The sequence below is a fragment of the Henckelia pumila genome, chromosome 3 (genome assembly GCF_033568475.1).
Source record: "Henckelia pumila isolate YLH828 chromosome 3, ASM3356847v2, whole genome shotgun sequence".
NCBI classification, from domain to species: Eukaryota; Viridiplantae; Streptophyta; class Magnoliopsida; order Lamiales; family Gesneriaceae; genus Henckelia; species Henckelia pumila.
Genome location: NC_133122.1, coordinates 194,689,454 through 194,715,195, shown reverse-complemented (window position 1 = coordinate 194,715,195; position 25,742 = coordinate 194,689,454). Strand labels below are relative to the sequence as shown.

General features: G+C 36.1%; 2 protein-coding genes across 4 annotated transcripts; both read right to left on the bottom strand.

The window, feature by feature from the left end:
• Positions 1-399: 399 nt before the first annotated feature.
• Positions 400-5,635, bottom strand: LOC140891391 (uncharacterized). Of its 2 annotated transcripts, XR_012152514.1 has the most exons (12): positions 5,375-5,635; positions 4,553-4,741; positions 4,315-4,368; positions 4,005-4,115; positions 2,814-2,876; positions 2,449-2,703; positions 2,110-2,256; positions 2,001-2,028; positions 1,741-1,811; positions 1,311-1,370; positions 690-1,043; positions 410-563 (listed from the first exon to the last, which is right to left on the bottom strand). XR_012152514.1 is itself a non-coding variant. In XM_073299853.1 (11 exons), exons 1-11 carry the CDS (start codon positions 5,573-5,575, stop codon positions 975-977), a joined length of 1,248 nt encoding a protein of 415 aa, XP_073155954.1. In that variant the 5' UTR covers positions 5,576-5,635; the 3' UTR covers positions 400-974. The 2 variants fall into 2 exon arrangements, 1 of the variants encoding a protein (XP_073155954.1); XM_073299853.1 differs by having other exon boundaries at positions 400-1,043.
• Positions 5,636-6,208: 573 nt separating this feature from the next.
• Positions 6,209-12,672, bottom strand: LOC140890373 (BTB/POZ domain-containing protein At1g04390-like). 2 transcript variants are annotated; one of them, XM_073298129.1, is made up of 8 exons: positions 12,298-12,672; positions 11,832-11,961; positions 10,606-11,113; positions 10,372-10,505; positions 9,668-10,113; positions 8,451-9,560; positions 7,573-7,725; positions 6,209-6,972 (listed from the first exon to the last, which is right to left on the bottom strand). In XM_073298129.1, the coding sequence occupies exons 1-8, from the start codon at positions 12,402-12,404 to the stop codon at positions 6,531-6,533; spliced, it is 3,030 nt and encodes a 1,009-aa protein (XP_073154230.1). In that variant the 5' UTR covers positions 12,405-12,672; the 3' UTR covers positions 6,209-6,530. The 2 variants fall into 2 exon arrangements, with proteins under 2 accessions (XP_073154230.1, XP_073154231.1); XM_073298130.1 differs by having other exon boundaries at positions 8,451-9,537; positions 9,810-10,113.
• Positions 12,673-25,742: the final 13,070 nt, after the last annotated feature.

Here is a 25,742-nt window from a genome sequence, read left to right as displayed (position 1 = left end):
TTATTTTCATTTATAAAAGAGAAAGGACCGGTATAAGTCCTTTTTTTCTCGATTAAGATTAAAATATTTTGACATTCACGATTTAATCCTAAACGTTTCGAAAATTTACTCTTAAAATTGTTCATTTACTCAACTTAATGGTTAAATTTAATTAGAGAAAGATAGATTTAATATCCATGATCGACTTTTTTCGTGGTTTGATTTCAAATGTTTTGGTGCTTTTGGTTTAATCCTAAACATTTGCATATTTTGATCAATTTAGCCTGTTAATTTAATTGCTAAAATTAAATGTTGACAAATAATCGGTTTTTAAAGAGAGTACATTTTCAATTAAAGAAGAATAAGATATATGCTACAGCAAAAAAGAAACCAACATTTCCTCTCCTCCAAATTTGATCATGACAGAAATATAATAAAACCTCAACCAGGTTTAATGACCACTAAGAAGTCGTGGACAAACTGAAGAAATGTTTTTTGAATGACAACTTTGTGATCTAGGAAAAAATACTATGTTTACACTCGTAAAACAATTGCAAACAAAGTCGCTGGATGCAACCTGAAAACTGACAAGGGTAAAAAGTTCAGATAATCAAGGGGGAAAAAGGTTGCTCATAAAACAAGAATTCAGATGTTTTATAAACTTCAACCACCACCAAACATAAAGAATCGTTGCAGACAAAATCACCCACCACAGCGGTCTCTCTTTTATGTATGTTCTCTCCTTTCTTCCCTTCTGTCTTATACAAAGAAATGAAGTGAACATGCACCTTTTCGACGAGGAGCAAGGGAAAAATAACTCCCAAGAGAACCTTACGTGGGTCTTGCAAGAACCAATGAATCTTTAAGCAAAACTTGAGATTTCTAACTTGTTGACATGGTTGACAAGAACTCTTTCACGTTGAGAGTATGTGGTCCTTGATGTATTTAACTCAATCAGGTAGCAGACAAAGCTATTTACCATGTTAAATTTCCTATCATACGTTAAACCGGAATAGCATCACATCCCCTTCTTGCACAACATAATCTTTTCCCTCTGATCTCAACTGCATGCCACCACCATATGGGTAAATTAGTTGAGGCAACAAGAGGTGAAAATGAAAAGGAAAGAACAATTTATTCGAAAGGATATATATATATCATATATGTATGACAAAGTGAGCTCATTCAGGCCCTCTTCTAATACATTTCCATAACATATGAGGTCAATATCAAACAGAACAAATTCAAATGTCCAAGCCAAGGGCGGGTAAAAATATGAAGTGAGAAGCCTATTATAGGACTTTAGTCTTGAAAAGAAAATATCAACTTACAAGTCCTTTCTCCCTTGCAGCTGCTAATGAACCAGCGGTGACAAAATCATTGTAAGCAACCTGACAAGCAATTTGAAATGGAGATGATGTCATTTGTGAAGCAAGTACAAACAATTAAAAAAAAGGAAACGGAATAGTAGATGTATATACTAACATTTCAAAGACCATGTTCTCCAAAGCAACAAAATGATCATGAATAATAACTTGATTTACAAGAACCTCTTCCCATAATGTTTAGAAAATGAATTAAATTTTCTCACATCTGAATATAAGAACTTAATGCATGTAGTTACAAACTGGGTGTCTGATGCTTGATCACGATAAAAGTTAACTTCGAATTTACATAACTATCCTCATCTATTGATTCCTTTCTAAAGCTAACAAAATTTAATATACATGGAAATATATAAACTGCAACAGTGGTTCTCACAGTCTCTGCTCGAATAAAGCCCCTCTCAAAGTCTGAATGTATGACCCCAGCAGCTTGAGGCGCAGTCATCCCTGCCAACAATTAGAATTGATGGCGTTAATACGCTCAAATTTGTTGGTATGCATATATTTTTCTAAATTTTCATCTGATTCTGGGCGATCCTAGAATGTGGAACCAATGTTAACCATCATCTTCAAGGGAAAATCATACAACAAAAATATTATATATTATTGACAGGCATATAGAGAAATAATGCTGACCTGATCGTATGGTCCAAGCTTTTGTTTCCTACATGAAAATCAACTAAATGGTTTAATGCTAAAGCAAGAAATTATCATCCATCAACAGAAAACTTTTTATTTGCTTCACCTTCTCGCCAGAAGTAAAATAAGTACGCAGACCTAGAAGGCTGTATGTTGCCCTTATGAGATTTCCTAGGCCACTTTCATCAACTCCAAGAGACTTCAAATATTCAATCCTTTCTTCTGGAGGAAGTTCAGTAAGCTCGGCTTCAACCTGCAGGATGAAAAACAGTTAGCGACTCAGCATGTTAGAGAAATATATGGTGATGTTCTTGTACCGGAGGAATGAGAGTAGAGATAGAGAGACCTGAGAGGAAAAAAAAAAAAGTAATGCATGCTCGATTGGAAAAAGGTTGCGAATTTTATGTAAAAGCAAAAATAATTCTCCCAAAAGGGATCCCCTGACCTGTGCGGAGATAGTAATTAGTCCAGATTGCAATTCAGAAGCAAGATTCGTCACATCTTTCACATGGTGATTGGTTCCAGGCTCAGCTAGGTCAGATTCTGCCACATTTGCAACGTATATGATAGGTTTCATTGTAAGCAAACAAAGATGCCTCACTGCGTCCTTCTGAAAATCTGTTAAAGACACTGATCGTGCTGGTTTTCCGTCCATCAGTGCCTGTTGAATCTTTTCAAGGGCAGACTTTTCTGCTTCCTCCTGCAATAAAACATGTTCAGTGAATATTTTCATAAAAAAAGGGTCTTTTCACTCATGGGCAAATGATAGGATCAAATCAGAAAGAAAAATTGGTAGCAGCAAGATCGCACCTTCATTTTGGATTGTGGATCTCTAGCTTTACCTTTTTTGAGTTTGTCTATTCTTTTGTCAACCTGCACTCTTTGTTGAAGACGCAACTTAGTTCAATCCAAGTGTCTATATAATATGTAAATCACACTAAACTTTAACAAGAATCCTAAGGCATGCTTTGATGTCCATACGATAGTGATTTTAAGTTATCTAAGCGAGACACTCACATACAAATAACAATGACTCAGATTATGCCAGAAATGAGAACGATTATGGTTGATCGGCAGAATATTAATTATTGTGTCTTATGAGCATTCTACTACCACCAATGCAAACAAACTTGCTCTGTCAGGTAGCTTTCAGAAAATGGGGTGTATAGAATGGAACAGGTATGTTAGAAACTATTTGTTCCATGAGCATGCCACTCAATAGCAATTCGGAGTGGTTTTTAGCTTTTTGAAAGACAACATCCCCATTCAAAATATGAGCTTTAAAATGCAAAGTACTGCTTGTCATTTGCATTAAAAATGAGATGGTACAGTTTAACAAAGCAACTATAGGCCGATTGATGGTGGACAACTGGGCCACTTCGTACTTTTAGTCATCAAGAAATGTGCATACCCATCCAAAATTTACAGAGGGAAGGCCATGTAAATGGTAAATAATGCTTAGTTCAATCCTACTGGTCAACATGAACTAACGGATCGGAAGACATTAAATGTTGCAAATTTAACTGAGGTATTGCAATCCCTGGTGGGCCTCACTAGTGGGAGGACAGCATAATTTGATCATAAACCCAGATCCTAATTGTCAACAGGGTCTTATGAACCACCACTGGGCTACTCTCCGCTTTTAATCCCCATTATACGTTTTGTTCATCCCATGTTAACAGAGCAAGGGCCATGTAATGCTTGGGTTTGGATCCGTTGACTGATGATTAATGACATTGACAAGGAATTTGGTTCAGGTTCTTAGAAATGTGATAACCCATGTGGTCACAGATTGGAAGAAATAAAAATGCTGCAAATTTAACTGAGGGATTGCAATATCCTGTCCTCATTTATGGACGAATGCGTATTTGTTCATAAAACTTAGATCCTATTCGTCAACATGGTCTTACACACCACAAACTATGTTGATAAGTTCAACAATCTAGAACAAAAAATTATATTTCATGTAAAGATTTTGAGGAGATTAACTTGATAATATACCTGATCTAAATCAGAAAAAACCAACTCTAAATTGATGACATCAATATCAGATTTTGGATCAATTTTTCCGCTGACGTGAACAATGTCATTATCTTCAAAACAGCGCACAACCTAGAATGGAAAGACAAACACAAATGTAGATGGAGAAAGTACTATCATAAAAAAAAAAGATAGACGGCACAAGAAAGAACCACTTTGAAAATGTGCAGCTAGTCGTCCACCGAAGCATTTTCGTGTAAAGAAAAGACAAAACTGAGAACACGTGGTACCTTCTATTGCACGCACAAAAGAACACAAAGATATCTGATACCTGAATTATGGAGTCCACTTCACGAATATGTGATAAGAATTTATTTCCCAAACCCTGCAATGATAGTCAGATATATTAATCGTACTCAACTATGCAAATTGCAAACTTATCATACATACTGAAAATAAGAATCTAAGGGCTCAAAAATAAATATATAAAAATCCAAGGGGCAATTTAATACATATAAAATTAACATTTAATTCAACGGACTAAAGAAAGTGAATGATAAATCGTTCACCTCCCCTTGACTGGCTCCTTTTACAAGCCCAGCAATATCAACAAACTCTATGGATGCTGGGACCGTTCGTTGAGATTTACTCAGCTTAGAAAGTACATTCAGGCGTGGATCTGGAACAGCGACAATCCCGACATTAGGTTCTATGGTGCAGAAGGGAAAATTTGCAGCCTGAGCTTTCCCATTCTCAACCTGAATGAATTAATGCGAACATGAACATTCACTTCCCGACAGCACATAATCAATTTTACATCAAAGTAAAGATAGGAATCAATATCAACACTTCTTCATTACTTGACTGCGACATGCCATACATTTCAAATGCAAGGAAGACAACATTTAATAAAAGTGTACAAACAGTGAAATGACTTACTGATAGCTCCAAGAATAAATGATGCCTTATAGCCACACAAACAACAAAACATAGATAATAGCATGAACAACAACACTAACATGCGTAGTGGACCATGAAAAATGATAGAGTTGTGAATTAAATTGCATCGTCAAGTACTCATTGGGAAATGGGGAGTGTAAACCAAACTCAGACACCGGGTTCAACATAGGCATGAAGGAAATAAATTACTAGAACATTTCAAAAATCATCAACAGTAAACTGACATTACTCCTCAGTTTCCAGCATTTCAACAGTTTCACGTCGAACTAAACATAATCAGAGAATAGAAACCAAAATTAATCAATCCCGCTTCAATTCCAAATCACAACATGATCTTGCACAAAAGAAAAAAGGCAGAAAAAGAAAAACAAGGGAACTTAAATAGCTTAGTTAAGCTCATCCATTCCAAACTCTTGGAAAAACACACATACCACTGCATTGAATAAAGTTGATTTCCCAACATTAGGGAGTCCGACGATGCCGGCCCTCAAGCTCATGCTTATCTTGGCCGCAGAGAACCGCCGCTTAACAAGCATCGAATGCGATGTCCATTGTGAAAGAAGAGAGGATTCGAGAGGAAGGGATGACAGCATCGAAGGAATCAGCAGAGAGCATCGCGCTATTCTTGCCATTAAATTGAACACAGCCGAGAGAAATGGAGAGGAAGGAGAGGATTTTTTGTGCGGCGGCAACCTTTTTTATTTGGGATAAATTCCAGGGAAAACGAATGTTATATATATAGATAAACTTCTATTTGAATTTTTTTTTTAAAAAAAGTATTTAAAATAAATTTGTAACAAATATAATGCGACCATGTCCCGAGACATGAAATGCATCAATAAAATCGTGACACCTATCTGATGGGGTTCTTTCTTTTTTTTCCTTGATAGGTTACTTCGTGCTTCCATCAAAACTTTGCCTTGTTCAATCTAATACAAAAACGTCCACGAAATACTGTTATATATCAAATTTGTAAAATTGATCTTCAATTTGACTCGATCATGCAAAACTAAAAAAATATTATTTTTTATGTTTAAAATATTAATCTTTTTTTTTTTAAATATGAGTCAAATCAAACCGTCTAACAAACTGGTTACAATGCAATTTTGCGATTTTTTTAAGGATTCAAATCGAATCATCATAGATAGTAGTCTTTAGAAAAAAATCATTGTTTTATAAGTAAAATTATTATTATGGTTTTGAGCAGATTACGAGTGACGATCGATTTGCGGTTATTTTTATGAATGATCGAGCAGAATGCAAAATGTTAGAATGTATGTTCAGATTGATTTATATATAAAAAAAATTAACAATAGATTGTCTTTAAATATAAAATACAGCCTCTCTTTCCTGTGAATCTAACCTGCATGACAATACAGCCTCTCTTTCCTGTGATTAATTATATCCTGCACGACGCATATACATGTGACGATAATCATCGAGCTTCATCCTGTTGTTCCATTCAAGATAATGAGAAGCGTTTCAATGTTTTCTTCACAGTTGAATTCATTTTTTGTGTGTATAAACGTGTACAACCAGACTGAATGAAACCAGAGCTCGAGTAAGTATAAGAATAGCAGATCAACTTTACTGATGACTGCTACCCTCTCGAGAAAGCCGGACAGATGCGGCACGCACCATCTCAACAAGATTGTTGTCCAGGGCGTCAAGCTCACCAGAATTCCGTAGAAGATGATACGAAGGCGCCAAACGATCTGCTGCAACCCGTACCAATTTCCATTGGGACAAATCAGCTGCAACTTGAATTACTTTTGCAGGTAAATTTGTAGACAAATTCAAGCAAGAGAACACAATGTCGTAACATTCTTCATAAAGATACCGAATGAGCCAAAACTCAGCTAGCCAACAGAGCTCCAAATATGATTGAATTTCTTCCAATTTCTCTTCTGGATCCAAATTATCCCACACACAGCCGAAATTAGGTGCAGGCAACTGGTCAGAATAGAACCAGCTAACAAGTTTTTTGAGCGAATCCCAACTCACAGGAACCTTGATAGTTTGTGAATGGCTGCAACACATTTACAAAAAAATATACGTAGCATTTCAGGCCATGAACATAATATATCTAGTTATTCGTCAAACGGCTTTTTATAGACATCGGACAACTATATGGTAATGGAGTATTCTTAAGAAATGGTTAGGCAAGCGAAAACATTGTCCTAATCACGTGTCATAAATATCATAAATCATAAACAATGAAAAACATCAGTTTGCGCAACTTGATATTTCATTCCAGCCTCCAGGTATGTTTACCTATGAGATACAAGAGAAAGATCAAAGTGCATCAAGCACTAAGCATCCAATCTTGTGGCCTATAAGCAGAAAATTAACTTCGGCAGCATCTGTAAGAAGACGTCATTTGTGTCTGAGCTAAAAATTAATGGAGAAAGTGGTAAAGATGTATGCACTTTATAAACTACCCTCCTGTTTAAATATCCCAAGAACCCGGACAGTAATAAAACATAATGTGAATCAAGTATAAATTCATGAACATATATCATAGAGGAATCATGAAAGAAAAGTTCGAAACAATTCGATGATGGTGGATATATTGAAATTTCATCAAGATTAAATCCAATAGTTAGATCACTAGAAGCAAATATAATACCTTTCTTGCATTCCTGATCGAAACAAGGCCTGTAAATAATCGGAGCTTGACTCCAATACAACTTTGTGAACATGCAAATGAGGAGCTGAAGCAGAGCAACTATTGCACTTCCAATGTACCAGTTCTGTCGTGCTTGCTTCCACAAGAATATCACTGATTGCACCAAAGGAGAGAATATAATCATAATCATTATAACATCGAATCAAACACAACGAATATCTCAGTTACATGAGAAATATGAATAAATAGAAATCACTAAACAGTCTCTCCCTTGGCACGAAACTGGTCCTTGATTTTTTGTAGCAAGGTAGTTGAATAGGTAAACCAAGGATTTCCAATTCCAATTCAGTAAATTGCATGGCTCGAGTTCCAAGTACTCAAGCAAACATAAGCTCGGGCTTGAGCTCAATTTTCATTTTTCAAAAGCTTCAAATGGCTCACGAGCTTACAATTCTTTATCAATTTTTTTTTACATTTTGTTAAAATTTACTAATAAAAATGTCATTATTGATTTAACAATCACCATAGAATATTTTTATAATTTCACACATAAGCTCGTGAAAGTGAGCCCAAGCTTGCAAGCCTAACTCATAATTTGAGTTCACAAAAATGTTCACGAAAACAGAACTTTTCAATCAAAGCTGAGCTTGTGATCCAGAACTCGAGCTTAATTTTTTCTGTCGAACACCAGCTTGAAAATTGAAATTTCACAAGCTGCACTTATTTATACCCTACTCAATCAACTATATGTAAACAACATAATTAATTTTATCAATTGTAAATTGATGACTGGTGTTTTCCATATAAAACTCCTGTCTAACTCAACATATTATTGTCCAGACTCCAGAACCATCTCCAAGGGATAGAAAAGCACATACGAAAAATGATGGTTGGCAGGCTCGAGAGCGGGACTTAGATCAAATCTTGGTATAGGGGTTTCCCAATTTGGTGCTCTTCTTTGTAGCATTTTCAGCAGACCTTCCAATTTACAGTGCTTCGACAAAATTTTCAGATTCTTTACAAGGTCATCACTGCCATGTAAATATCCCAAATATACAAATTCTAACAACTTCAAAAGTGACTGCCGATCCACGTGAGCAGAAATTTGGACAGAGTTAATTACTTTTCTATGCAAATCCTGCTGTACATCCGCCCCACGGCATGATTTCTCTGCAAGAATTGATTTTTGAGGAGGCAGTAATGATGGACATCTAACCATAAGAATTACTTCATGAACAAAGACAGCTTCTTGATTTACAAGATCGAGCCTTAAATCAGCGTTCTCATTCTCACCAAGTGTTTTCCCAATCCGCTTTCCCATTTTACTTGGGAAGCCATATACTCCGAAAAAGCACAATATATAGGCAGCATACCATCTCGAGCCCGGAGAAAACATACTGCCACTGCAGAGTTCTTTGAGTTCCTGAACTATCTGATCTTCAGACTGATAAGTTTTTTTAAGAGCGGAATGATGTACCAATTCAGCAAGGACCCATAAGCTAAAAAGCAAAAGCATGTCTTCTCCTTCCCACTCTTCTGCACCGGAGAAGCAACAAATCTGCTCAGTGACACAATCTTGCAAATGAGGTACCAAACTTGCTCTTTTTACACGAACAGGATTCTTTAACCACCACCTTATAAAGGCGATCAAAGTTTCTGCACCTTCACATTTAATGACGAGCTTTCGATATTTTGGCAGGCTAGAATGACATGCCAAACTCAATAAGCTCACCACAATTTGAAGATTTCCGGGAATCGCAAATTTACTTCCCCCTAATTTTAGAGTCTTTACTAAATTTTCAAGATAATCCTTGCTGTTGGATGGGAGTAGTTTAGACAGTATGGACCTAGACATGGACGCGATATATTTGCTTCTAGAATAAACCATCATAACAACTGCCCTAGCCGCTGATTCACCCTGGACCACATATGTGGGACTTATTTGAGAAGTACGGTGCGGTATCCCTGTTGAGTCAATGAAGGCCAGGCTGTCAAACGGAAAAAAAAAAAGGAAAATATGTAAAACACAAATTGAATAAGTTATGTATCACGAAATAAACATCGCGAACAGTTGCATACACAAAATATGGCATACCATACACATATTATAAGGACCTTAAGTTGAAATTCCTTTTTATGCATCTCACGGTTGAAATTTTCAGCACAATTTGCTGCAAGCCCTCCCAGAATATCCCATACATATGGTCTGAGAAAGAGGTTAAAATTTGCATTAAGACCTTGTTGCACTGTGATGGCCAGATCATTCTCAGATGGCTCAAGTAGCATTTGATGAATTTCGTCATAATTGTCCAAAAGAAGATCAAGAAGGACTCTATCCACTCCTTCTTTCCAAAAGTACTGGTGATGATCACCTGCCCAACGAGTGACAAAAGCCAGGCGGCATGCCTCCTTCACAACGTGCATTTGGCTTGTAGCGAGCTTTTCAGATTGTGAATTCCAAGTCTTGATTGTCATGATCACCACTTTGACAAGGGGCTCAGAGCATATGCTCATCATTTGTATACATCCTCTTTTGCTTAGCTGATCAATTCATGCAGCAAAACAATTCAGGTGATAAAAGTCAACAAGCACCTTATAGGATATGAGAGAGTCTGTACAACATTTAGTGAAATACAACCCACGTAGTCTATACTGTTATGCTATCTACAAATAGGTCATACAAGAATTTTATGCAGTATCGATGTCTGCGGTGGATAATCGAACGACTATTATGCAATGGAATTGTTTCACTTAGTCTAGCACATTCTTAATCAAACGAGTTAAAGTGCGAAAGAGTACCGCCAAACATTGTGCAAGTTTAAATGCCTCTACACGGACTGATAGTGCATTTGAACAATCCATGCAGGCCACCATCATTGTCATAAGTGCTTCCCCACTTTCTAGTATCTTATCTGCCGCGTTACGACACAGAGCTGACAAGGAAAATCATGAAAAAAGGTTGCAAGTCCACCATCATAGCTTCAACAAGGAGACTAGCTGTAACAAGTAGAAGTTCTGTAACAGTATGAATACCTAATGTAGAATACAATTGCAGGACAACGACTTTGGCTGAATTGTCAGACATGAGTTTTGCAGCATCTAAAGCATTTAGGAACTTAGAATCATTACACGCACAGAACCTAAAAGGTGGCCATCGCCACAGTATTTTACTTAAAAGAGAAGCCATTTCTAGAAAGAATTCAATTGGTTTATCATCAACGCAAAATCTAGTTATGTTACAAACAAGGAGACTGACAGCATTAGTTTCCTTCAAAATCTGCAGTACTTTGATGTCTTTTCTAGAACTAAGCTTTGATAAAATGGAATTTAAGGCAGTGGCGCAAGACAGGGCAACTTGCAGTTCCTGGGCAGATATCAAATCCACTAAAGGACCAATGAGGTCCAAAACTTTAGATTGCAGCATTGAACCCGGTAAGACATTGGCCATCTTCACAGAAACATCAGCGGCCAACCTCGTTAACGTCTGACTTTTGGATTCCAGAATACTCTCTATTGCTTCGGCCATATCATCCACTGAATCCTGGAATAAGTAGAGACCAATATAAATTTTCAAAAAGCAGGTGGTGATCATCATCCATTCATTTGATGAGGTAAATAAATTTTATATAACATGCTTCATATGACACCCCATATTATGCGTGTAACTTTCATATTCACCATGTTATTATAATTTAATTTAAACTTCTTAAACATGGCAAATGCCTCACCCATGCCATTTCAAATTCCATGAGCAATCGGTCAAGTCAATATATTTTACCTATAGTCCATAACATCCAAAATAACAACTACATCACGTACTACTGTGTCTCTGGTCATTGTAAGCTTTTGTTAATCCATGTGAAACATACTGTTAAAACCAACACATTAAAGATATTGGAGTCAGTTTTTAATCTCACTATGAATACTCCCCAAAACCAAATATATACATACTATTCTCGTCACATACGGTACTCCACAAACAAACAGATGCATGGTACTCCCATCATGCGCAAATTTTTTTTTTTTATTGTGTGGTTGGACTGGGCAATCTTTGTTGGTTATATGGATTTGAGAGGCGAAGTTTTCTAGAGGAAAAAACATACTGCCTAGTAATCGAATTCATCAATTATTCACATCGGTAGAGTGATGATCAACAGGAAATAAATGCAAATAATAGATAAATGTGATTCTATATAAGTAAAACATACACACATAGGTTAGAAGTCGTTCTTTGTCTGATCTGAGATAATGTTGCGTACCTTGACAAGTGGATGTTGTAATGACTCACTTGATATACATTCAAGGAACGCATCAATTGATCGAATCACTAGTTTCTGTATCTCAAAGTCCGGACAATGCCATTTCTTTGCGCTCTCTCGGTTTTTGCACCTTCAAGATGCAACATACAAGAATGCTCGGTTGTAAGGTTAACTAAATTTTCGACTGAAATCTACTACACCAGAAACTCAGTATCATATTTCATCAAAAACAAATTCTAAAAAAAAAAGAAAATTCAGCATCATAACCTTATGTCATATTAATAACATATTTTAGCTTAACCTACGTCTTGCAGCTCGGAATTAATATTTCTCCAACTGATGTCCATCCAGTGAACTATAAAACTAAAATATATATATTATATTATATATAAATATATAAAAAAGACAAGGAAGAAAAAAACCGAAGATTCTACTGATGATTGAGAATATGAACAGCGGCAGGTACCCGAGGTTGAGAGCGTGGTAAAGGCGTCGATGAAGAGTGAGCACGTGGCCGCTGATTCCGCGGTTGTTCTCCGCCGCGCCGCTCTTCGCAACCGCAGATGGTCGCATATTCGGCTTTGATTGATTCTACACTTCCCGCGTACAACTACATCGATTTTTAACCAATCAGGATCACAACTGCCCAACGGAATGAAATTGGGCAGGAACCAATTCAGGACTTGCCTCCATAAATAAATCTTACTGGAATCTCATTTCTTCCAATCCTCGTTTTCGCTGTCCCTGGTTTAGCCTTGTGTTTATCAAGTCTAGAATTAGAAACACACAAAGTCACGTGCTACAGCATACGGAGGCACGTCTCTTGTGAAATTGTCATCTGGAACACGACCCAGTGGACTCATTTTTACGGAAAAAAAAAATATTTTAGCATAAAAAAATAAAAAAAAATTTAGTGACACAAATAAGATATATATTATATCTCATGAAATTGATTCGTGAGAACAAATTTTTTGTGTATTTGGAAATTGTTTATCACACTCATTCCTTTTTTTAAAAAAAATTCGTGACTCACACACATGCACATTCCTTAGCTGCGAAGATATCGACCATTTTTCATAAAAAGAGGGTTAGATTGTTGTTTTATATATAATATTAAATATTATTGTTATTATTATATAAGGTTAGAGTCGTAAGAATAAACTAAATATAGAAGAAAAAAATTTTTACAAAAAAAAAAAATGGGAATGGTCATTCCCATGAACATGAGAATCGTCATTTTCATGGGAATGGTCATTCTCATTCCCATGATCATACAAAACATAGGCTCAGTTCTCCATATCAATCATGTTTTTGGGGTTTGTGATACAATTACAGATATAGTGTCAAATATATGTTACGGGGCGTATTCATTCTAAATTTTTAAAAACTTTTAATGACTTTTTTAAACTTAAAAGGGTTGACCCCGAAGGAGACCTCATCCCACATGAATCAGAGACTCATTGGCTCATGAGGGGTTAAATCGAGGGATGTGCACGAACGAAAGGGACATGAGGAAGGGAGCAACATGGCCAACCCCCATAGCATACCCCACAATATTTCAGCAGGAAATATGCTCCACACGAGGATCGAACTCGCAACGCTGAGGAATTTCTTCTCACGTCACCTAGGTCTTACCAACTCGTCTATGCTCCTGTGGGCTTTCAACGACTTTTTTAAAGTGATGGACTTTTGTGAAGTTCATGGACTTTTGTGTGTATTCATTCTTGACTTTTAAAAACTTTTATGGACTTTAAAAGTCTATAGGTATTCAATATAAACTTTTACATACTCCATAAAAGTATAGTGGTATTCAAAATAGATTTTTATAGAGTTTTAAAAAATCAAGTTGTATTCAATCTTAACTTTTAAAATTATGTAAAAATTAAGTGGTATTAAAAAGTTATATAGATTTTCAATGATACTTATTAAAATTTTTAGGTACAAATATGGAAGCATATGTACCATTAAAAAAAGTCCATATTTTTCTTCCCCTCATACCCAAGATTTTTATAGATTTTTTTTTCCTCAAACGTCTAGGGTTCTAGGGGTTTCTCTTCTCTCCACAACTTCTCGTCTTCTTCCAGGTAAAATTCTTTCTTCTTCTTTTTAATAACACTTTTTGAAAAGATGGATCAATTTATTTCATATCCTCGTTTTCTTCACAAATAATATTTCGGGTTTTGATTGTGCGTACGTGTTAGCATGTTGCATATATGGATTGATTTTTTGGATGAAAGTGGTGTGTTTTTGTTTCTTTTTATTTTGAAAACTTCTATTGATCTCCATCTACTGTTCTTGCTGTTATATGGCTACAATTTTGCTGTTGTTTTATTTTAAAAGATTATGCACGTTTATGTATAAGCATGTGTTGGTGGTCATATGGATGTGTAGGGTAGCGTCCGTATGTATGTATATAAATAAATTAACATGGGTGAAGTTTGGCGTTTGATTTCTTTTATTTATGCAACGTGTACTGGTGCAAAGTTTTTTAAAAGAATTTGTGTACAGTGGCCATGTGAATGCAATTAGGTAGCGGCCATGATTCATTTATTATTATTTTTTTAAAAATATTCAAGTTGGTATGTGGAAGCAAGTGTGCGTGTATATTTTATATTAATATTATATATATGTACAGTATTAGTTTTACAATATAGAAGTAATTATTAAAAAATATATGTTGATTGTTTGAGACTACGTATGTATATATATGTACGAGGGTTGAAGTATTTTAAGGATTTTAAATTATTTGTGGCGAAGTTATAATTGAAATTATGGACGTGTGGATTTCGGCCTTCGGATCAATAATTTATACGGTCCACAACCCTTAGAAATGAAAAACTTTGTAAACACCACAAAAATTGTTATACATTTTGTTTTATTTTATTTTTACGCTAGGTGAACGAACAATAAAAATAAATAAAATAAACAAAATAATATTTCCTGCAACTGTTTGAATTGGTAAACGTGATGCATGTTTGGTAATATATTAGATCGAGATATTTTCTATTGCTGAAAATGGGAGATTTACAAGCAAAATATAATTTGTGGATGATTGAAGAGAGCAATGAATTGCTTAAACTCATGGTTGATGATGTCATGCGAGGGTGGCGTGATAAAATGAGATGTTGAACAAAAGAACGGTGAAAAAAATATACTTCTCACGCTTAAGGCAAAAATAGTGTGTGAAAAAACTTTCACAAAGTATCAAAGCCGTTTGAAGTTGTTCAAACAACGATACAATAACTATTCTAAGCTTACACGCCATAATTCTGGATTTGAATGGGATCCTGTGACAAATAAATTTACGGCTAGTGATGAAGTATGAGATGATTATTTTAAGGTGAAGGTATGTTTAGTTAAATTAATAAATTTGCATTTGCTATTATAATTAGAACTAGTTTTTAACACTCGTTACCTTTTGTTTTTCTTCAGTCTCACCCTAGACACGAGCATTATCAGTTCAACACTTTTGAGGATTATGAAGATTTGAGAATTGCAGTTGGAAATGGAACTGCTATTGGAAAATTCTCAAGTGCAGTAGGAGATGATACTGATGCGAGAACATTTGAGACAAAACAACACTTGTTATTTTTTATTTTTTTTTGTCTCAAATGTTCTCGCATCAGTATCATCTCCTACTGCACTTGATAATTTTTCGATAGCAGTTCCATTTCCAACTGCAATTCTCAAATCTTCATAATTCTCAAAAGTATTGGACCGATAATGCCCATGTCTAGGGTGAGACTGGAGAATAAAAAAGTAACGAGTTTTAAAAACTAGTTATAATTATAATAGCAAATGCAAATTTATTAATTTAACTAAAAAAACTCTCACCTTAAAATAATCATCATATACTTCATCGCTAGCCGTGAATTTATTTGTCACAGGATCCCATCCAAATCCAAAATTATTGTGTGTAAGCTTAGAATAGTTACCGTATCGTTGTTTGAACCACTTTAAACGACTTTGATATTGTGCGAAAGTTTTTTCACACCCTATTTTTGCCTTAAGCGCGGAAAGTATGTTTTTTTCCACCGTTATTTTGTTCAACATCTCATTCTTATCACGCCACCCTCGCATGACAACATCAACCATGAGTTTAAGCAATGCATCACTCTCTTCAGTCGTCCACAAATTATATTTTGCTTGTGAATCTCCCATTTTTCGTAATAGAAAATATCTCGATCTAAAATATTACCAAACATGCATCACGTTTACCAATTCAAACAGTTGCAGAAAATATTGTTTTGTTTATTTATTTTTATTTATATTGTTCGTTCACCTAGAGTAAGAACAAAATAAAAAAAAATGTATAACAATTTTTGTGATGTTTACAAAATTTTTCATTTCTAAGGGTTGTGGACCGTATAAATTACTGACCCGAAGGCCGACATCCACACGCCCATAATTTCAATCATAACTTCGCCACAAATCATTTAAAATCCTTAAAATACTTCAACCCTAATACATATACATACGTAGCCTCAAACAATCAACATATATTTTTTAATAATTACTTCTAAATTGTAAAACTCATACTGTACATATAATATGAATATGAAATATACACGAACACTTACTTCCACATACCAACTTGAATTTTTTTTTTTAAATAATAAATGAATCATGGCTACCTAGCTAATTGCATTCACATGGCCACTGTACACAAATTCTTTTAAAAAACTTTGCACCAGTATACGTTGCATGAATAAAAATATCTCAAACACCAAACTTCACCCATGTTAATTTCTTTATATACATACGGACGTTACCCTACACATCCATATAGCCATCAACACATGCTTATACATAAACGTGCATAATCTTTTAAAATAAAACAACATCAAAATCGTAGCCATATAGCAGCAAGAACTGTAGATCAGTAGAAGTTTTCAAAATAAAAACGAACAAAATCACACCACTTTCATCCAAAAAAATCAATCCATATTTGCATCATGCTAACAGATACGTACGCAAAATCAAAACCCGGAATATTATTTGTGAAGAAGATGAGGATATGAAATACAAATGATCCTTCTTTTCAAAAAGTGTTATAAAAAAAGAAGAAGAAAGAATTTTACCTAGAAGATGACGAGAAGCGGTGGAGAGAAGAGAAACCCATAGAACCCTAGACGTTTGAGAAAAAAAAATTATGATGAGAAGAAAATTATGGACTTTTTTTTTAATGGTAACTAATGCTTCAATATTTGTACATACATATTTTAATAAGAATCATTGAAAATCTATGTAACTTTTTCAATACCACTTAACTTTTATAGAGTTTAAAAAAGTAAAAAGTCAAAATTGAATACAACTGGACTTTTTAAAACTCTATGAAAATCTATTTTGAATATCATTATATTTTTATGGAGTATGTAATAGTCTATATTGAATGCCTATAGACTTTTAAAGTCCATAACAGTCTTTAAAAGTCACTTTTAATCTTTAAAAAAAAAAAACAGTTTGGAAAGAGTGCTCCTACTAATATAATTTGGTTTCGGATATCTCGTTCTAAAGTTGATATATTGTTTACACATATACTATGAATCATAAGAAAATTATTTTTAATTAACCTAGGACTAAAAATTTAGGATACTAATTAATTTAATGAGTAGGTTACGTAAGCTGATTCTGATGCAGTACTGATATAACACCGTATGAGTTTTCGGATTAATACTCTATCGTGCCAGGTATGATTTGGCAATGGAGTTTGATGTGGGTGGTAGAACGAGAAGTTCCAGTGGTTTAAGCCCTTGTAAGTTGTATGCGCAAATTGCGGGCTTTGAAAGTGGCTACGTTATTGGTGCTATTCAAAGGGGGTATTTTTCAGGATTTATTTTGTTGGATGACGAAATTCTGCCAAGATGATGATTTGGGGGTTTTGTGATTGTTGGTTGGAGTTTGTGGCTTGATCACAATGGACTTATTTTTTTAACCAAAAAAAAATTTCTTCGGTCCAAATTCTCGATCATCCCACCAACAGTCACAAATTTCTGGGTTCGCACTTAGCATCGTCTCGTGGTTAAATCAAAATTAATAAGAGATTTGTTTCACAAAATTAAGGTTGCGTTTACTTGCAATAATAAGTATAGGATTATATTAATAATCTCAAGCAATCACATGTTTACTTGCTTTATGATGACCCGTATTAACTCATAAAGCTCATCCATAGTTACCTAATTTAGACTTTAAACTTTGATGATTTATCACAGATAAATGGTGTGATAAATAATCAATATATTTTTAATTGAAAAAATTTACAATAATATCCTTAATTTAATTTCCAAAAAAATAATATATGAAAATCTCATTAAAAAAATTATATAACATGGATATAAATTTCAAATACTTTAAGATATATTAATACATTTCATTTAATTTAAATATACGAAAGGTTCATTTAAAAATTATAAAACATGAAAAAAAAATTTAATAATTTAATATATGATTAATACACATTTCATTAGAATTTATCCTTATTCATGGGGAATTTTTTTTAACTCAATTTATTAATTTTTTTTTAAAATAAATAATATTTATACTCAATAATTTTGATCAATTAAAATAATTTACATGTGAATTAATAATAATTTATATTTTTCAATAAAAATTACAATCCCAATTTTACAAATAAAAACTAAAAATAAGATTATATATTATACACAAAGGGCAAAATTGTAACTCGTCATTTTATCATAGTATCAATCACAAAAATGATCCATTAAAGTAAACATATGATTGTTTATGTTGAATCCGATATTTTGGTGATAACAAACAACAACTCATTGTATAGGAATGTGTTGCCAACCATTGTATTTCAGGAATCTACTACAACTTCTACCGGAAGCTTGTCAACCGCCTTTGCTCTCGACCGGCTGAAGTCACAAGCCTATCGACTGGCTATCAAAACCAGCAGAGGATAAATCTATCTACCGGAAGCTTGTCAACCGCCTTTGTCTCTCGACCGGTTGAAGTCACAAGCTTATCGACTGGTTATTCAAACCAGCAGAGGACAAATATCTCTACAGGTAGAATGCCAACTGCTTATCAGGATATCTCAAGACAAGTACCTGTGACAAGATGTTCTTTGCAAGATCTTTTATTAAAAGCAGAACCGGCGTGTCAGAAGATATGTTGACTCCTGCAATCGAGACAACAGGTTGCACCAAAATGGCAAAAACACAGAATGACTACAGATAAAGCATTCGACCGTTTATTCCAGTTTTGGACCCTGGAAGTTGTCTGCAGTGTACGATCTTCATGCAGAATCATCAATGCATTTATGAGCATTAAATGTGCATTCAATGCAGCATCAGAACGTTCAAAATAAAGACGTTGATGATTGACCTATATAAAGGGAAGATTGCTCAAGAAGAAAAAAAAAAGGGTAGACAACAAAGAGAGACAAGCAATTCAGAAAAATCTCAATCAACTCAATCACTTGAATAATATCAGAAGTCCTCATCTGATATACTTGAGCACACTTACAAGATCATTCATTTGCTGCTCAAATAAACCCTCGCCTACAGTTCACATATCTGATCGTCAAGGATCATCCTAGGGTTTTCAAGCCTCTCGACCGCTCTGCAGTTTGAGAAGCTCAACTCAACTATACTCATTGTTGAAGAGAATTGAAGCTACTCTGAAAGCTTCCACCAGTCTGATAAGAACTGAGAATCTTATCTGTGTAAATCTAGGAGTTTCGGATTAGGCATTGGATAAGTCCTAAGTCTGAAGTGGGTGTATTACAAGACGTTGTAATAACCAAAGTCTTCTAGTGAATTCCTTCCTAAGTGGAAGAAGGGGAGACGTAGAAGGATTAAGCCTTCGAACTTCCATAAATCGTGCCTTAGTCTTTACTGCTATTTATCTTACATTCTGCTCATACATTGCATTATAAACTTTGCATCACTAAAACCTCTGAACTATTTCCGCACTATTTAAGTTGTTCAAACCGTTTTAGAAGTTGAGAAAACAGATTAAGTGAACTAAACCTCACTTGATCATTTTGAAGAAGAAGAAGAAAAGTTTCAGAGTGTATTCACCCCCCCCCCCTCTACCCTCTGAACCGATCCCAACAAGTGGTATCAGAGCGGGTTCCTTTCTCAACTGCTGATCTGAAGTTTTAAAATCATGACTTCTTTCAACAGAATTCCTATGTTTTCTAAAGAAGAGTATGATGATTGGAAAATTCGCATGCAGGCACATCTTGCAGCACAGGATGATGACATGCTATATGTCATAACAGACGGTCCTATCAAAATTATGAAGGTCAACCCAGCTCTAGCCGATGGTGCAGGATAAATGATTGAGAAACCAAGAGCTGAGTGGACCACTGAGGACAAAAAGAAGGCCAATCTTGACAATGTGGCCCGGGACATCCTATACAAAACACTGGATAAGAATATGTTCAGCAAAATCAAGTCATGTTCCATAGCAAAGGAGATTTGGGAGAAGCTCACTCAGCTATGTGAAGGGAATGACCAGACAAAGGAAAACAAGCTCACTTTGGCCATTCAAAAATATGACAACGCCAAAATGAAGCCAGGGGAAACCATGGCTGAATTTGATGAACGGTTCAGTAGTATCATCTGTGATCTTATTGCTTTAGGTAAAACTTATACTAACCGTGAAATTGCTGTGAAGGTTATGATAGCTTTACCCAAAGAATGGGAGATCAAGACAGTGGCCATGAGAGAGTCAAAAGACTTAAGCAAGGTTGAACTGCATGATCTCTTTGCAGATCTCAAAGCCTACGAGTTCGAGCTCAACATGAGAACAGAAGATGAACCATCTACTTCTCAACCAACCAAGGCCTTAACCTCAACCGTGATATGTCCACCGGTCGAGGAAGCTCCAAAGAGATCAGCTGAGCAAATCAGCAATGAAGCCATGACACTCTTTGTCAAGAAATTTGGTAGATTTATGCGTAAAAACAATTCTAAATTTAAAAATTATCATAAATCGGACCATACAAAGGATGGTCCTACTTGTTTTAACTGTGGCAAGTCAGGCCACTTCATTGCAGACTGCACCAAGCCTAAGAACAATGATCAGAAGCAATTCTCCGAAAGAAGAAGGGGTAAGGAGGATAAAAGGACGTTTAGAAAAGGAAGAGACCAAAGGGTTCTAGTAGCAGACGAAAGCAAAAGCAAGTGGGCTGAGTCTGACTCTGACAACTCCAATACCGGAAGCTCTTCAGATGACAGCGATGATGAAAAAGTGGAATGCCTTATGGCCGACATCGAAGAAGAAGCTGAGGAGGTATTTGACTTTGGCTCACCTGAATTTACTCACAGTGATTTAGTTACTGCTTTACACGAAATGGCTAATGAATACAAAGCATTATCCAAGGAGTTCGAGGAAGTAAAGGCAGAAAGAGCTGACCTAAAAGATAAGTCAAGCAAATCAAGCTGCATGCAGCAAAAAGAGCTTGATGGTCTTAAGGTCAAGCTAAGTCTGCTGGCTACTGAGAACGACACCTTTAAAAGAGTATTCCAAGCTACCTTGATTGAGAATAAAAACTACTTGAAACCATTAAGGCTTGGAATAAATCTTCTGTAACCATTGACAAGATTCAAGAAATCCAAAGACCGGTACATGATAAAACCGGTCTAGGGTTTGGAACAAATGAACAGTCTATGGAATCCTGTATTCAGTCAAGCCTGGACAAAGGCAATCTTAACAAAATAAGATTTGTCAGGTCCAGCACGATATATGAACACGATAAGTGCAGCTTTGACAAAAATCAGAAAGTATCTAATGAACGAAGCTCTAAGCATAGAGGGCTGGGATATGTGGATCCCCAGACCTCTAATCAAAGAGGAACTTGGATCAAACCAAAACCTAATGAAAGAAGAAAGGGAAACCAATCTAATTTCAAAAGGCCATGGAATGAGTCTAACTACTCTAAGAAAAGATGGTCAAAGGAGAAGCCTTACCAGTACTTTAATTGCAGGCCAGTTCAAAAGAGGTACAGGCTAACTGATGAAAATCAAAAAGGCAAGCAGCACACAGCAACCTCACAAGCACACACATTTACTGCCTATCGACCGCACAGATTTCTGGACACACACACGGGCAAACCTGTAAGGGTGTTCCAGGTGTGGGTCCCGAAAGGGCTAATCCGACCTGGACCCTACTAGATATGGGTACCAAAAGTTCTTCACTCTTTGCAGGTACTAAAAGTCCAAACGGGCGAGAAAACCACTTCTATCAAGGACACTACCTGGTATTTAGATAGCGGTTGCTCACGACACATGACAGGGAATTCAGAACTTCTAACAGAAGTGGTGTTGTGCAAAGGACCAAAGATCAGCTTTGGAGACAACTCCAAAGGTAAAACCGTGGGTAAGGGTAAGATTATCCATGGTAACATCATTATTAAAGATGTGTTACTTGTTGACAAACTATGCTATAATTTGATAAGTATTAGTCAATTATGTGACAATGATCATTCGGTCGAGTTTCACAAACACACTTGCCTCATAAAAAATGACAAAGGTGAGACTCTTATGACCGGTGTACGAGACCTAAACACCTACAAGGTAAACTGGTCTTGCTCACATATTTCTTCACCTACTTGTCTTACTGCTCATCATGATAAACATTGGTTGTGGCATAAGCGGTTAAATCATCTAAATTTTAAGTCCATTTTTAACTTGAGGAAGCATGATTTGGTTTCTGGTCTTCCCGAAGGAAATTTTATAAAAGACAAAGTTTGTCCTGCTTGTCAACTAGGAAAGCAGGTGAGAGCAACCTTTAAAAATAAAGGGTGTATGTCTTCTTCCAAATGTTTAAACTTACTTCACATTGACCTATTTGGTCCTATACCAGTAAGAAGCATAGGGGGAATGAGATATGCTCTTGTTGTTATTGATGACTTTTCTCGATTTACTTGGGTCATCTTTCTCTCTTCAAAAGATCAAACTGCACCTCACCTGATTAAGCTTTTTAAACGCTTGCAAAATGAACAATCTACTGTGATAGATAGAATCAGGAGTGATAGAGGGACTGAATTTTTAAACACCACTCTTATGACTTATCTAGATGATCAGGGAATCAAGCATGAGTTGTCAGCTGCTAGATCCCCACAGCAAAATGGGGTGGCTGAAAGAAGGAACCGTACTTTAAAAGAAGCAGCCAGAACTATGATTGCTGATTCAAATGTTTCTCAAAGGCTTTGGGCAGAAGCAGTTAACACAGCTTGCTATACTCAAAACAGATCTATGATTAATAAACGATTTAACAAAACTCCATATGAGATCTGGAATGGCACAAAACCTGATATTTCATACTTCAAAATTTTTGGGTGCAAATGCTTTATCCACAACAATGGCAAAAACCATTTGACAGCCTTCGATGCCAAAGCAGACGAAGGAACTTTTATTGGTTACTCAGCCGTTAGCAGAGCTTATCGAGTGTTCAATCAAAGATCACTAACGGTCGAGGAAACCATTCATGTTGTTTTTGATGAATCTACTCTTTGTACAGAACAAACTCAAGGGAGCATAAATGATCTGAGTCATAGACTGGAAAACACAAATCTACAGGAAGAGAGTGACAGTGATCTATATCCTCCAAAGAAGGATGATCCAGTTCCCTCTACCGGGTGTGATCAAACAAGGCCAGAAGTGGATCCACCGGTTGATAACAATCCTCCAGCCAATGATGATCCAGTAAACGAGGACGTTCATCAACCAATTGATGACAACCCTTTAGGGAATTATTTTAGGTGGAACAAAGATCATCCACCTGGGTTGGTCATAGGTGACCCTTCTGCTCCTCGAAAAACACGTGGTCAAATGATTAATGAATTCTTGCATGCAGCTTTCATATCTCAGGTAGAGCCCAAGAAAATAGATGAAGCTCTATCAGATGCCAGCTGGATTGAAGCTATGCAAGAAGAGTTGAATCAATTCACCCGCAACAATGTTTGGCATCTAGTTCCTCGACCGAAAAATCAAAATGTGATTGGAACTAGATGGGTGTTTCGTAACAAGCTCGATGAACATGGCACTGTTGTGCGTAACAAAGCTCGACTTGTTGCTCAAGGATTCAGACAAGAAGAAGGCATAGACTTTGAGGAATCCTTCGCGCCAGTTGCAAGACTAGAAGCAATCCGCATCTTTCTTGCTTATGCAGCCTTCAAGAATTTTAAAGTTTATCAAATGGATGTGAAGTCTGCATTCCTCAATGGTCTACTTCAAGAAGAGGTGTACGTTGAACAACCACCAGGTTTTGTCAATCCTACTCATCCTCAATATATCTATAAACTTGACAAAGCTCTCTATGGATTAAAACAAGCACCGCGTGCTTGGTATGACACATTACTAAAATTTTTACTGGAACATGATTTCCAAATTGGAACGGTCGATAAGACCCTGTTTAAATTTGTAAAAGGTGATCATGTGTTACTAGTAAAAATTTATGTTGATGACATTATATTTGGGTCAACTAACCCCAAGTTGTGCTCAAAGTTCTCTAAACTGATGAAGGAGAAGTTTGAAATGAGCATGATGGGCGAGCTAAACTTCTTTCTTGGACTTCAAGTGAAGCAACTTGAAACTGGAATATTAATCAATCAGTCCAAGTATGCCAAGGAATTGGTAAAGAAGTTTGGAATGGAACAATGCTCAACTGTATCTACCCCCATGAGTACATCAATTAAGCTTGATAAAGATGAAGGGGGAATTCCGGTCGAGGTAACCATGTATCGAGGCCTTATTGGTTCACTGCTCTATTTGACTGCCAGTCGACCAGATATCATGTATTCAGTTTGTTTATGTGCTAGATTTCAAGCTGCACCTAAGCAATCTCATTTCATTGCTACCAAACGAATACTTAAATATATTAAAGGAACTACTAATGTGGGTCTTTGGTATCCCAAAGATTCAAATCTCAATCTTATTGGCTATTCAGATGCAGATTATGCAGGTTGTAGAATTGATCGCAAAAGTACAAGTGGCACATGTCAATTCCTTGGAGATAGACTAATTTCGTGGTCAAGTAAGAAGCAGACATCAATTGCTACCTCGACCGCCGAAGCAGAATACCTTGCTGCTGGCAGCTGTTGTGCTCAAATACTCTGGATTCAACAGCAGCTTAATGATTATGGGATTCGGTCGAGTGAAGCTCCAATCTACTGTGACAATACAAGTGCCATAGCCATCACTCACAATCCAGTGATGCACTCTAGGACAAAGCACATTGATGTCAGGCATCACTTTATCCGAGATCATGTCTTAAAGAAGGAAATCAGGCTGGAATACATCTCTACCGATCAGCAAGCAGCAGACATATTCACCAAGCCTCTACCGGACGCTAAGTTTTCATATTTTCGAAATATTCTTGGCTTAGTAGATTTAAGTTAGTATGCATGTGTTTAGGGGGAATGATTGTCAATATGACATTAATAGATTAGCTGTTACGTTGCCATAAATATTGGCATATCATCCGCCTTTAACTAGTCTCTGACAGGCTTCGTACTAGCAGCTTGGTGCTTTGAACCAAATGACATTAATTGGGCGCCGTGATTATGCTCTTCAAAACTTTTTGAATTTCAAAAATACTTTTCATGACGTCACCCTATGGCCCATAGGTTCCTATATATACTTCTTTACACTCGTATATCAATCTTTCACCTTTGCTAAAAGCTTTCATATTGTATTAAACGCATCATCGAATTACTCTCTAGATTTTGCTTACTCTCTGCTCGAGTTCTTATCTACAGCTATCATGTCGATCCAGAAGACTTGCCTCGCAATCAACTTTGATTCCGTTGTTAAGGCAAACAACGCAGGAATATCTGAGGTCTTCACCATGCTTGAAGCCTCTGGACTGAAGAAATTTCTGGAATGCAGCGCCATCTGCGATTTGCCTGTTTTGAAGGAGTTCTTCGCAACCGCTCAA

Bases quoted from the DNA above. Each gene is read 5' to 3' on its own strand.
- LOC140891391 (XM_073299853.1), bottom strand. From the start codon at position 5,575: ATGGCAAGAATAGCGCGATGCTCTCTGCTGATTCCTTCGATGCTGTCA. The intron at 1,371-1,740 runs GTGAGAACCACT...ATTGCTTGTCAG, and splicing joins GCTTTATTCGAGCAGAGACT to GTTGCTTACAATGATTTTGT. The intron at 1,044-1,310 runs GTAAGTTGATAT...GGTGGCATGCAG, and splicing joins CTGCAAGGGAGAAAGGACTT to TTGAGATCAGAGGGAAAAGA.
- LOC140890373 (XM_073298129.1), bottom strand. From the start codon at position 12,404: ATGCGACCATCTGCGGTTGCGAAGAGCGGCGCGGCGGAGAACAACCGC. The intron at 11,114-11,831 runs GTACGCAACATT...TACTTATTCCAG, and splicing joins TACAACATCCACTTGTCAAG to GATTCAGTGGATGATATGGC. The intron at 9,561-9,667 runs GTATGCCATATT...TCCGTTTGACAG, and splicing joins GTCCTTATAATATGTGTATG to CCTGGCCTTCATTGACTCAA.